This window comes from Equus quagga, chromosome 1, assembly GCF_021613505.1.
Source record: "Equus quagga isolate Etosha38 chromosome 1, UCLA_HA_Equagga_1.0, whole genome shotgun sequence".
In the NCBI taxonomy this organism is placed as follows: domain Eukaryota; kingdom Metazoa; phylum Chordata; class Mammalia; order Perissodactyla; family Equidae; genus Equus; species Equus quagga.
The window spans coordinates 124,182,300-124,195,556 of record NC_060267.1 but is presented as its reverse complement, the minus strand read 5'-3'; the positions used below and the strand labels follow the sequence as shown (position 1 = coordinate 124,195,556).

Below are 13,257 nucleotides of genomic sequence, written 5' to 3'. Positions count from 1 at the left end.
GGGTACAGACCTCCGAATGGGGATAGCAGCACCAAAGTAATTGAATACGTTCGCTCCTGTTCAGGGTCTGGTTTCAAGGAGAGAGCCTTCATTCCTTCTGTGATTGTGGAGTTTCTGCACACATGTGCTCACGTGCCCATGTACTTAAACCCAATCTCTCCTACTGTGCAGGCCTGGGGTCTCCAAAGTACACAATGGCCTAGATGTGGATGCTGGACCACTTCATAATTGGGAGATCGGGGTGACCTGAATCCTGAGAAAGATTTAGGGCTTACATGCAATAAAATTCATTCTTTCAAATTAGTTCAGAGTCCATGGGGTCAAGTACAGTTTTAAAACTTTTCATTATTTTGAAGTATATAGTGGTTTAAGTTGCATATTTAAAGTGTATCTTGTAAACATTTTTTTTTTGTTAATTCAGTAGGAACTCATTTTTATCAACTCTTTTATTTTCTGTTGTCAATCAAGCTTTACATTTGGGCAAGTTCCATATATTAATTTGTACATGGGCTGATTGTGAACATTAGCTTTAAAAATATTCAGAAACCTACATACTGTCTCTCACAAAAAATATTTCATTTTCTCTGTTGCCACAACATTCCACACTCTTTTCCTGTTGCTAGGGCTTCTGGAATGTCCCAGTGCAGAAAAAGGTTATAGAACTCCTTTATCTTTTTTTCTGCTGAAGAAGACATTTAAATTATTTTGTATCCTCTGGCTTACTTCCAAATATGGATATCTGAAAATAAAGAATTTAGAAAGCTAAAATTAAAGTTTCTGTAGATTTTCATAACAGGAACTTGATTTCATAGGGAGGCATCAACTGGATTTAAGTATACCATCTTTCTTTCCACGGGAATTGTGTGTGTGTGCACGCACACATATGCAGGCTTTTTAGGGAGGTGTGATATGCTAGTGAGAAGATTAAGAACTGAACTCGCAAATAATGCAAACCTGAGTTTGAGTCCTGGTTATGCTTTCTTGCTGGGTGATGTTAGAAAGTTCACATGTCCATCAGTAAAATGAGTGTTATATTGTACCATATAAATGAACCATATAAAAAGTGCTTAGCACCGGTCCTGGCACATAGTAGTCTCTCTGTAAATGCCAACTGTTTATCATTATGATTAGCATCATTACTGTCATCATCAGTTGCAGATCATCTGAAGTTTTGAGGCTATTGAACTTTTTACAGAAGTATAGATTCCTAATCCCTTACAGAATGACCCCTACTCTCTCAGTTTTATTAGTGTTTCTAAGTCTCACAAAAGGATCAAAGGAATCAAAGCAAAGAAAGAACAGTTTTCTATATAAATATCATTGTGGTCAATTGAATTCTTATTACTTAAAAGGATTGGTATAGTTTTTAATTTTTTTAGATTGCACTATTTATAAAAGGGTCAGGGGGCTAGTCCCCAGAAATATCTCATATCTGGCAAAGTCATATATTTTAAACAGCATTGTTTGATATTGAGTGCTGTGGGAAACCACAAAAACCAGCACATGGCAGAGGCCTAAATCTAAAATGAGACCTCTTAATTTAATGCTGTTTTAACTACTGTTTAATGAATAAAACTAATTGAGTTGATTCATTAATCAAACTGTTGATTTGATATTCATAGGAATTTCATGCTTTCCAGTTGTAAATTATGAATGTTACACTGTTTCTGGAATTCAGATTTTCCTTTTTAATTGTCCTGTATTGGAGGTGTTTAGCACAGGTATATATGGAATTTAAAGTAGTTTAACGTAAACTACTTTAAATTTTTTTAAATTTATTTTTTAATTTACTTTCTTTCTTTTCTTTTCTTTTTTTGGTGAGGAAGATTGTCCCTGAGTAACATCTGTGCCAATCTTGCTCTGTTTTTGTGTGTGGGACGCCACCACAGCATGGCTTGATGAGTGGTGTGTAGGTCCATGGCCAGGATCCAGACCCACACACCCCCAGCCACTGAAGTGGAGTGCATGAACTTAACCACTCCACTACCAGGCAGGCTCCTAAATTTTTATTTTTATTAATGAAATGTCATGGCAAGAAACTGTAGCCATAGAAAATGGCTTATTACATGTTGATCATTGTATGGATATAACCTTTCTCTTTCCCCCACATGTACTATTTTTAACTCAATGTGGGCATGCTCTCAAGGAAAATAGCACATTGTTTGGCTCTTACTTTTCATTAAATTATTAAGCTTAGTCACAGAAGTCAGCAGTCTACTAGAAGCTTCTTATGTTTGTCTAATCAGTTTATGCAGCCAAAGGTGTTCAGCCCTGACATTCTAACTTATTGAAGTTGGAATCTGGAAGGAATTTCTAGAAATCATATTCCTCTGGTCTTCAAGGACCCAAATTCAAGCCATCATTATGAGTCAGAATCAATCTCAGCTCTTGACTTAGACAAAGTACTTCATCTCTCTGTGGATCAGTTTCCTCCTCTTTAGAGTGAGGTCATACTGATATCTGCCTCAGCGATGCGAGGATAGAATGAGATCATAGCACATAGAAACTGCTCAATGCTGCTACCACATCCCAGAATCAGGTTGGTCCCTGGTATATTTCAGATTTATAGCTAGCTATCTGTGAAGTTCAGTGTAATAGAAACTGTTTAAGAAAATCTGAGCTATAACCTTGTGTAGACATTAGATCAGTAATTTGATATTTTAGAGATTATCATTACTTGACATCTCCTCTGGGCATTTTCTTTTTCCTTTAAAACCACTAAGAACACCCAAGCTGGAGAAAGTGTGAAATTAAATTTTACAGGAAAGAAAGCAGATGCTAATTAGCTTTTTGGATCTTTTTTCCCCTCCTTTAAACTTGGTATTTGGTCTACCAAAATATTTGCCTAATTGAAATGTGCTAATTATCTGTCCATTGCAGATATTCCAGGTAGTGCATAGTGTAAAATACTTGTTTAAAATCACCAATTTTGAAATATTTAAAAGATTTAGATTCTGGATCTGAACTGTTAGCTCTGTTCCCTGCATTGTTGTTAATAATTAATTGTTCATGGTAGGACTTTTTAGTTAACCATATATTATCAGCTATCAAGTTACTTTCAGTTTTCATGTCTATGCAGATAGTTTCGTTTCACATTTGTGTTTTAAGTTAACTTCTTACTATAAAAAATCCAACTTGTATCTTACCCTATTCTAGTAGCCGAGATTAATATATGAAATACTGTGTGTGTACTGAGGTTCCATCTGTCCACTTGCATCAGTATGTAAGCAAAAGGACTAGAAGTTGTTGTGACCTGAAAAAAGAGTATAAAAATAATTTTCTTTGTATTACATGCTGATGAAACCAGCAGTTTTACTCTTCAGTGAAACCTCTGCTTCCTTTCTTAACTGTTCCATAGAACTCAGAGACCAGATGGCCGGAATAGAATGCATAGTTAAACAAATAAAACCATTAGATGGTTCAGCTTTGTGAATTGCTAAGCATTGTATGTGGTTGCAGATTCTTCCCCATAACCCTTGGTAAAGTTCATCTAAAGTTGCTTTCTTGTGTGAATATATTCATTGTTTGTATTTTAATAGATTTGTCTATTTGTCCTCATGCTAATGATTTTTGGTGCATTTTATTTTAACCCTTTGTAATAGGTGTTTCTGTAAGCCTGACTGATTTGCTTTCTCTCTTAATAGTCATGATGTGCCACATCAGTTACTTTTAACCTAGAGTAACATTTGTCCTGGTGCACCTCATCAAAAGGCAGCTCCTCTAGAAAGTATCACCACCCTAAATGGTTTCGTGTTCATCAGAACCAGATGAGCAAGTGATGCTTTCTTTCTCTGTTGCAGACATGCCAATATTTGGTCTCTGTCCCGCCCACGATGATTTCTACTTGGTGGTGTGTAACGACTGTAATCAGGTTGTCAAACCGCAGGCATTTCAATCACATTATGGTAAGTGCTTAACCATTTAAAAATCATTATTAGAGGGTACAGGGTAAAGCAGGGTTAAACTGAAGGCCAGTGACATCACAGGCAGGATATAATATCCCTCCCCCTGTCAGGAAGCAGGCTTTCTAATTCGTCGAATGGGTTAATGCCTGTCAGATGTTGGGGTTTTTTTTCTGAATTTTATTGTAAGTGATGTGCATTTTCTGATTTTTATTGAAATTAGACAGGGAAAAATGTATTTTATAAAATTGCTTTTGAAATATTGCGTCAGTATAGTAAAACGTTTGTTTCCTTCTAGATCCCATGGCTGTGAATTTAGTGGATGGCAAAGCTATACATAACATACAAAGTATGGAGACATGGCTGTTTTAAAGGAAATGTGACTTTGAAACTTCCAGGTTGTTCAGTAGTTCTAAGTCTGTCTTGATCTATGTTCTAATTTATGAATATGGTGAAGCTCTGACATTTTCCCCATCAAAATGCACATGTACTTAGAAGGAGGCATTGTGACTTCAGGGGTTCCATGAACCCCTAAGCCATCCCTGGGCTTCTAGGCGTCAAGCTTGTTATCTGGGTGTTTAATCGTGGAAGAATCCAAATAAGGTTTTGGATAGCATTTAGGTAGTATTGTCATAATGCTACCTAAAGTGTTTAAGATAAAATTCTGATCATAAAACTTAGTTTTGTAGCCAGTTCAATAACAACTCAGAAGTATTTGAGTGCCCACCTTGTTTCAGGCACTGGAGATGTAATATGGGTCCTACCTCCATGGAATTTAAAATCTAGCTGGAAAGGCAGGCAAAACTAAATAGACATATTTTCTAAATAACTGCAAGTTGTTCCCTCACTACTACAAATGCAAACCTGAGATAGAATGTTTAAGCAAAACCTCTGAGGAAGGGACCCTGGTGACCTGAGTCCTAAGTGATTAGAGGGAGCCACCCAAGTGACAATCTAGAATAAGAGCACTTGATGCAGAGGGAGGAGCTGGTGCCCAGGCCTGCAGAAGGCCAGTGTGGCTGGAGGTAGTTAATGAAGGGAAGTAAAAACTGGAGAAGTCTGGCCTTGTAGGCAGGGACCTTGATCAGGCACGGCCTTGTAGGCAGGGATCTTGATCAGGCACAGCCTTGTAGGGCCAAGTAAGAAGAAGTTTGGGAGCATTGAAGGGTTTATGTAAGGGAGTAAGACAGGCCCAGCCAGCCCTGGGGGTCTAGTGGTTAAGATTTGGCGCTCTCACTTCCCCAGCACAGGTTCATTTTCCGGTCAGGGAACACCACCACCTGTCTGTCTGTTGTCATAGTGTGGCGACTGCGTGTTGCTTGATGCTGAAAGCTATGCCACCGGTATTTCAAATACCAGCAGCATCACCCATGGTGGACAGGTTTCAGCGGAGCTTCCCGACTAAGGCAGACTAGGAAGAAGGGCCTGGCCACCCACTTATGAAAATATTGGCTATGAAAACCCTATGAATGGCAGTGTTATCTGATACAGCGCCGGAAGGTGAGAGGATGGCACAAAAAGATCAGGCAGTGTTCCTGTCTGCTGTACACAGGGTCGCTAGGAGTCAGAATCCACTCAACTAATAACACTAATAACAATGCAGGCCCATCTCACTGGTTGATTTGCTGAGAATAGATTGTGGGAGAAGAGTAGAAGCAGGGAGAATAGTTCAGAGGCAAGAGATAGTAGACTAAGGCTGAGTTGGGGCAGGAGAGCTGGAGACCACATAGCTTTGAGATACATTTTTAAACCTAGAACCTCCAGGACTTGCTGTCGGGACAGCAGTTGTTTTAAGAGTCACACCATCATAATCAACCTTCCACCATTTTTTCCAAAGGAATTAATCTTTTATGTAATCATAAAAAGGTTCTGGGTGAGAACCTGGGGTAGGCACCAGAGTGAGTACAAAGATGAATAAGATATTGTCTCCCTGCTTCAGACTCTCAGACGCAGGGCCAGCCCAGTGGCTGAGTAGTTAAGTTCGCTTCCCAGGGTTTCGCTGGTTTGGATCCTGGGCGTGGACATGGCACCACTCATCAAGCCATGCTGAGGTGCCATCCCACATGCCATAACTAGAAGGACCCACAACTAAAAATACACAACTATGTACCGAGGGGCTTTGGGGAGAAAAAGGAAAAATAAAATCTTTAAAAAAAAAGGAACAATTCTCAGAGGCTAGTATTAGAAAAGGCAGTTAGTCAATTGCTAAGTATTTTGGAGTTAAGGATTTTGAAGCCAGACTAGATTGGATTTAAATTTAAACTTGCAGGAACCATAGGTTAGTTCTTTGCCTTGAGCAAGTTTTTCAACCTCGGCTTCCTTATAATGTGGGAATGTTATAATGTGGGGATGGTAATAGCAACCTCCAGTGAGGAATAAATGAAACAACATGAGTAAAACCCCTCATACGATGCCTGATATATACTAGGTATGAGAGAGGTAAAGGTACAGCTGTAGATTCAGGAAGGCACGTGTGTAAAGTCATAAAACAGTCCAAAGTCTTAAGACTAAGGAATACAGATTGCTTCTTGATGAGTAACTTAGAGAGGGCTTCTTAGAGAAAGTAGCCTTCATGTTTGGCTATTCTAAAGAGTATAATGAATTCTTTTTCCCATGTGCAAATTTTTTCCCTCAACTTTTGTCATTTATGTCCATTGTGGAAAATGCAGAAAATACTTTTTAAAAATTACCTATAATCCCCTAAAATGGAAAGTGTTTTGATGGAGATAGACAGGGCTGCCACATACAGCTGCACAGTTTGTGCACTGAACAGCCATATTTGGTGGCCACACGTTGGCAACAGGGGTGACGTGAGCAAGTGCAGAGGCAGGAAATTCCAGGCTGTCTGGAATGTACTGCACAGAGTCTCCATTGGCCAGAGCTGATGTGCTCATGTGTGGATGAGCTGTGTGCAGAGGCAGGCTGGGACTAGCTCAGAGAGCCTCAGTGCTCATCAGGCACCCCTGGCCTTGATGTGGAGGTGGAGACCTGCTGCAGGTTTTTTAGCGCCAGAGTGACGTGTCTTAGTGGTCTTCCAGATGGTCATGGGCAAAGTAGATTGGAAGGGGATGAGAGAGGAAACAGCAGTGTGAAAATAGCTGCATTTTGGGTCAAGCCCACTTAAAGGTGTTACCTTCCTCAGGCAGAAAGGGGCCCTCTTGGTCTTCTCTTTGAGAAACACTTCATTCAGTTGTTTCAGACATTTTATGGAGATGATTATCTTCCTCTGTCTCTCTCTTAGAATGTCGGTGTATTGGGAGTGGGGAGGATGTCTTAAAATTCTGTTTCTACCCTTTTTCTCTACCAGTACCTAGCACACACTGGTGTCTTCTAATAAGATACTTGTTGAGTGACAAAGGAATTGTGGTAACTTCAGATGTGGAAATAAGAAGGTGTGAATGTAAGATTCACATACGCAAATGCCTTCTGTGGCTAGGCTAGAGATGCAACAGATAAAACCACTGGGTGAGGAGGCTTTGGTCCATCTAGTGGCAAGAGAAATATTAAAGCTGTGTAAGAGAGAAGAGAATCCCTGGCAGAAAGATGAGGGCCAAGTGCTTTGAGAGAGGGATTTGGCTGGGCAGTGTGGAAGGAGTTCCCTGTTTGAGGCAGCAGCCAAGGAGAAGTCTGATGGAATAAACAGGAGGTTTGGAGTTGCGTAGGTGTGTGGGGTTGGGGGCAACTGCATTAAGTGGAGGGAGGCAGCACGTGATGGCCCTGGAGTGGTTTGGGAGTGACACTTACTCACCTGGAGGGAAGGAGAAGTGGGCAGAGTCCTCACGATGAAGAACCATTCCCAGTGCTGCTAGTGTCTCTTGTGTCTTTGGGGACAGGGGATGTAACAAGAAAAAGTACTTTTGGAACCCATTCTTTTTTTTTTTTAATAATTCCAGAAGGCCCATTCTTACATATTTGTTTTCTAGAGTTAACACCAAAAAGAGGTTTTCAAATTCAAAATCTTTTTCAGTGGCCATTACAGTCTGTTTATTACTGTATTAGGAAGAACCCATACTTGCCAGGGGAGGGCTTCTCCTTTCTTATCATTTGATGAAATTGGTGAAAATGTGTGGGCAGTCTTTTATGAATTCATGTATTGTTGATATTCATCTGTGACTTTTATGAACAAATGAGCAGTTGCTGCAAAATCCAATAGGCAGTTCTTTTAAAACCACTGCTGCCAGGACAGAGAAGGAAGCTACAATGGCAGCAAGGCTTGTAAGTCAGTTAGTGGTGGTGATACTACTCTTCTGAATTGATGAGCAGCAGATAATACTTATCATGAGTAGTGGGGCTGGCCCCGTGGCCAAGTGGTTAAGTTCGTGCGCTCCGCTGCAGGCGGCCCAGTGTTTCGTTGGTTCGAATCCTGGGCGCGGACGTGGCACTGCTCATCAAACCACACTGAGGCAGCGTCCCACATGCCACAACTAGAAGGACCCACAACGAAGAATATACAACTATGTACCGGGGGGGCTTTGGGGACAAAAAGGAAAAAATTAAAAAAATTTAAAAAATTTAAAACAATATTATCATGAGTAGTAAGGGACCATATACTGTTTTGTTAGCCGAGCTGCCTTTTTGAGAGATGACAGTTACCGAAGCTTTCCATCTGAGTGGTGGTGGTGAGTGTTGTAGTGTCGTTTTGGTATCTCTAGTTTCTCGTAGTCTGATTGCTTTCGTAGTGTAGATGGCTTTCCTTCTTGGAATCTGCATAGTAGTACCATGCTTTCTTAGTGTTGTTTTAATGTTTTGAAATAATCCAACATGCCTCATATTTCTCTTTAGTTATTCAGTATTTTTAAGATCAAGATGTTTCTTACTATTAATTTCAGATTTAAAAATATAATTTGAATCAGTGAATCCCAAACTTGCTGTGCATCTGAATCAAAGGGGAGCTTTCTAGGTGGGCTGCTTCCAAGAGCCCACTCCAGAGCAGCTGCATGGGAATCTCCAGGGATAGGACCCAGGAATCTGCATTCTAAACAGCTCCCTGAGCTGATTCTGACCTGCAGGCTGGCCAGGATGCCTTGCACTCTCAGCAGATCCATCCGCTCTGTCAGGGCTGCTGTTTTGTATTCCCGGTGCCCAGCATGGTGACTGACACAGATTGGCACTCAGAGATTTGTTGAGTTTAGCAAGGATGGCATGAAAGGAAGCCCCTATTTTTTTAAACTGATTTTTAACTTTTTGTAATATGTGCTGGAAATGTCACATTAATTGCCTCTAAAACGTTAAGTATGAAGGAGAACTGAGATGGTGACGTTCCCTAGGGCCGGAAGCACCTTTGTTTTGAGGCTGTTTACCAGGTTGGGAATCTCAGGTGATCACTTAGTTAGTAATACATGTGTTGGTCAGAAACTAGCTACTGAGCGGCATAAAATGTGTAGTCCTGTTTACGTACATTTACTATGGATCTGAACAGGTGGGATGAGCTGATGACTTGGGGGGGCCTCTAGGCTTGTGTGTGGAAGGAGCTTCCCAGGTGACTGCTCTGTGCTCTGCTGCTGCTCTTTGACTTGGCTTGTGAAGAATACCTTAATTCCTCTCAGCCTGTCCTACGCAGACACAGGGAAGGGGGGGTGATCTTACCTTGATGAAATAAATGAGTGACGTTAATTCAGCTCAGCTCAGACAGGTGCCAAATTTAGAATCTCTGCAATTAACTGAAACCCTGCCTGAATGTCAGCTGTTGAATGTTTGCCCCAGATTAGTTAGGCTGCACCTACTTGGTCATCTTTGGCTTAGCCATGAGTCCCCGAGCAAGGAGGCTTCTGTGGTCACGTGTGCCTCTGCCAACTTTTCCCAGTTTTAATCAGTTGGGTTCCATCTTTATGATTGCTTACTTAATTCCACTTAATATTTTTCTTTAAATCAAACCAGTTTTATTTAAATAAATCTTTTACAAAGAAAACCTTACTCGAATCATCAACAAACTAGTGTTGTTTGCTATAGATAGTAAGTGTAAAAATGAATATAGTAAAAAGATGATTGAATTCTTTATTGATGGTCTTGCCACTGCCAGGTCTGAGCCCTGAGGCCTGCTTCCTTTGTTAGAAAGGAGACTGGCACATTTTAGGCAAGTGTTATCCGCATGGTAGTGTGATGTTATCGGAAGAATTGAAAGAGATTTGGAAAAGGAGTAAGTTTTCACTTTCGATTTAATGTTATTAATGATGGGAAATGATACCTACCCCATGTTTGGGAAACACCAGCTCAAGCTATTGGATTTGGTTTCCTCTGATATTTAGGGAGCTATCTTCTGAGGCCAACCCTACCCCCTAGGAACTGCCATACCTAGGAAGCAGAATTCTCCAATCTCATGTTCATCTGCAAAAGGATCACAAATAAATACTCTACTGTTTATCAATTGGTATTGTATACTGACCTCCTACCAGTTGTTTTAAATGGCGTCTGACTCTGAGCTCAGTGTAAAACATCTACCCTTCTCTCAGACCTCAGAGGTTCACAGATGGGGATGTCATAAATCTGGCTTTTCCATAACTTTGTGAAAGTAGCTTTAGCAGAAACAGGTCCATGGTCTTAAGCTTTCTCCACTTGGAGATATTATGAATCCTGTAACGTTAACGGCCACACAACATTGCTTGGACTTAATGTTCCTTGAAGTGCACTGAGGTGGTTTGGATTCTTTTTGATGCCAGCATAAATTATATTTTTCTAAAATGTCGTTTTCATCAGAGGATGGGTAAACAGAAATTACTCATACTTTTTTGAGCTAATTAATTGATTTCAAAGAACATTAGTGTAAGAGCAATATGAGTCTTACGTATGAGATCTGATGGGCTGGTTCTGGCAAAAATGCTGATTCCCATGTTGACAATACTTCACATAATTGTGACCAGTGATTGCCATCGTATAATTAATCTACATCACAAAGCAGAGGTTTTGCTGTTTAATAAAGAACACCCTCCACCTTTTGCGATATGATTGACTTGGACATGGAAAGTAACAGCAGCAGGTATTTTGAATGAGTTATTTTATTTGGCTATTAAGTAACTTTGTTTTTGGATAAAGCAAAAATGTTTCTTTTTTCTCTCCAATGCGCTAGCTAAATTTGGCCACTAAATTTTTATAATCTGGGCCTTTTTCTACTTTGAAACTTTCAGTGATAGTTAATCTTTTTAGGATAAACATTCAATTAAAAGTCCACAAGCTAATGATAATTTCTAATAGTGCTTGATGATTCACAAAGCATTTTTGCTTGTATTGTCTCATTTCCTATTCTTAGCCACCCACTGAATGGATGGTTTTATTCCTAGTTTACAGATCAAACTCCTAAATTAAATTTCATTCACACAGTTAAAATGTACCAGGCTGGGTTTTCTGGCTACTCATAATCTATTTCTCTTATGTATAATAAGGATGTATAGAGTTAAACCTAGAGAAAGTATAACTAATTCCACATGTCACAAAACTATCATTAGTGACAGATGTTCTAGGTCAGGTAGAATTTTAAGTTTGCTTAGAGTAGCTGGGTCAGCAGTGTAAACCCATTACCTCAGAGAGAACGTTCAGTAATTCGAAGACGTAATGATAGTAGGTGGATATTTGATTTAGCATAGTCATTGGATTTCTCGTCAGCCTGTTCTCCTCTTTTATTTAACCCTAATCATAGTAGCTATCTACAGCCAAGCTCCTCCCCTTTTTGTTCCAGCCCCATAACATTTTGTAGCTTCATTAGAGAATTGGTTGGCGTAGTTATTTCGGCAGTCAGTTTAAGGATTGAAACTTGTTGCAGAGCTAAGACACATGCCAGGCTTTCTCCCGCAGTCGAGGGCTGAGCCAGAGAAAGGTGCTAACCGTAGCAGGCACATCACAATGTGAACGCTGTCAAGGTGGACATTAGTTTAGCTCTCGAAGGACATTCCAAGTTGACCATTTTAACCTAAGCTTCTTGTCACTGAATAGTATGATGTAAAATAAATGTAGTGAATTCACTTATTCTTTGCCACAAGCCAAATAGTGCTAGTTAAAATTTTCAAATAACTTCAGTAGCATCAGATAAAGGACCACTCTGTCCCTAGCTAATAAAATTTTATCTTTTATCTTTTTTTATATAATAAGCAGATATCTTTAAGTGGTGTTGTTTATGCCATTTGTAAAAAGCAAGATTTTAATTTCTAGTTATAAGATGTATTGATTTTTCCTCATACTGATATGTGTCCCTTTATTAATGTCTGTGCCTTGGGGACTTAAAAAAATAAACTGGCAATGATATTATTCATTCATTTAACAAATATTTATTGAGTACCTACTTTCTGTTCTAGGTGTTGTTCTCCAGTGAACTAGAAAAGCAATATCTCTTTCATGCAGGTTAGGGAGGGTGGAACAAGAAAGACACAATCAGGTAAAATAAAATTGTTTCAAGTAGTGATAAATGCTAGGAATAATATGAGAGAGAATGACTGGGACAAGACACTTTAAAGAAGGCCAGTCAAGGAAAGCCACTCTGAGGTGTTGATATTTAAGCTCAGTGAGGAAAAAGAGCCAGCCGTTTGAAGATCTGGAAGACCAATGTTCAACACAGAGAGAAGAGCAAGTACAATGATCAGGAAGGAACTTGGCAGAAAGGCCAGTGAAGAGGTGGAAGAGCAGTATGCAAGTGAGGAGAAGGGTCAGGATTGAGGTTGGAGAAAGGGGGCTGGGGCCACATGATGCTGGGCCCTGCAAACCATGAAAGGATTAGGATTGGACAGTGCCGGTAATGCAAAGTCACTGGAGGATTTTGAGCAGCGAGGTGTGGATCTGATTTATGGTTGCTCTGTGGAGCATAGGGGGCAAGAGTGGAAGCAGGGGCACCAGTTAGTGGGCTGTTTTGTGTTAGTCCAGGTGAGAGCTGGATCAGGAGAGAAAGCTTAGATTAAGATTGCAGCAGGGGGCCAGCCTCGTGGCCAAGTGGTTAAGTTCACATGCTCCACTTCGGAGGCCCATGGTTTACACCAGTTCAGCCCCTGAGCATGGACATGGCACCGCTCATCAAGCAATGCTGAGGTGGTGTCCCACATAGCACAGCCAGAAGGACCTACAACTAGAATATACAACTATGTACTTGGGAGGCTTTGGGGAGAAGAAGAAGAAAAAGAAGATTGGCAAGAGATGTTAGCTCAGGAGCCAATCTTAAGAAAACAAAAAAAGAATAACATATTTACATATAATCGTGTGGAATAAGTTTAAAAAAAAGGGATTGCAGCAGCAGAGGCTGAGAGCTGTGGACGCAGTTGAAATCTGCACAGAAGTAGAAAGCCAGCAGGGCCTGCTGATAGATAGACTGGGGGTGAGTGATAAGGGAAAAGAAGGAAGGAGGAATGACTTGTGGAGTTTTTGGCTTATGCAACTGGAT

At 40.3% G+C, this 13,257-nt stretch overlaps 1 protein-coding gene across 6 annotated transcripts in view; it reads left to right on the top strand.

Annotated features, from left to right (window-relative positions):
* Positions 1-13,257, top strand: part of ATXN7 (ataxin 7) — a 130,156-nt gene that overhangs the window by 75,644 nt on the left and 41,255 nt on the right. For 4 of the 6 annotated variants that reach the window (XR_006884996.1, XM_046637590.1, XM_046637598.1 and 1 more), the window contains one exon: positions 3,801-3,905. The exons of 1 other annotated variant lie outside the window; for it this stretch is intronic. Coding sequence is in view for 4 of the 5 variants with exons in the window: in XM_046637590.1 (XP_046493546.1) it covers positions 3,801-3,905 (105 nt within the window). In the remaining variant the exon portion in view is untranslated. Of the gene's footprint in view, positions 1-3,798; positions 3,906-4,200; positions 4,301-13,257 lie in introns of those variants that run through there. One more of the 6 variants, XM_046637627.1, reaches the window with a different exon arrangement.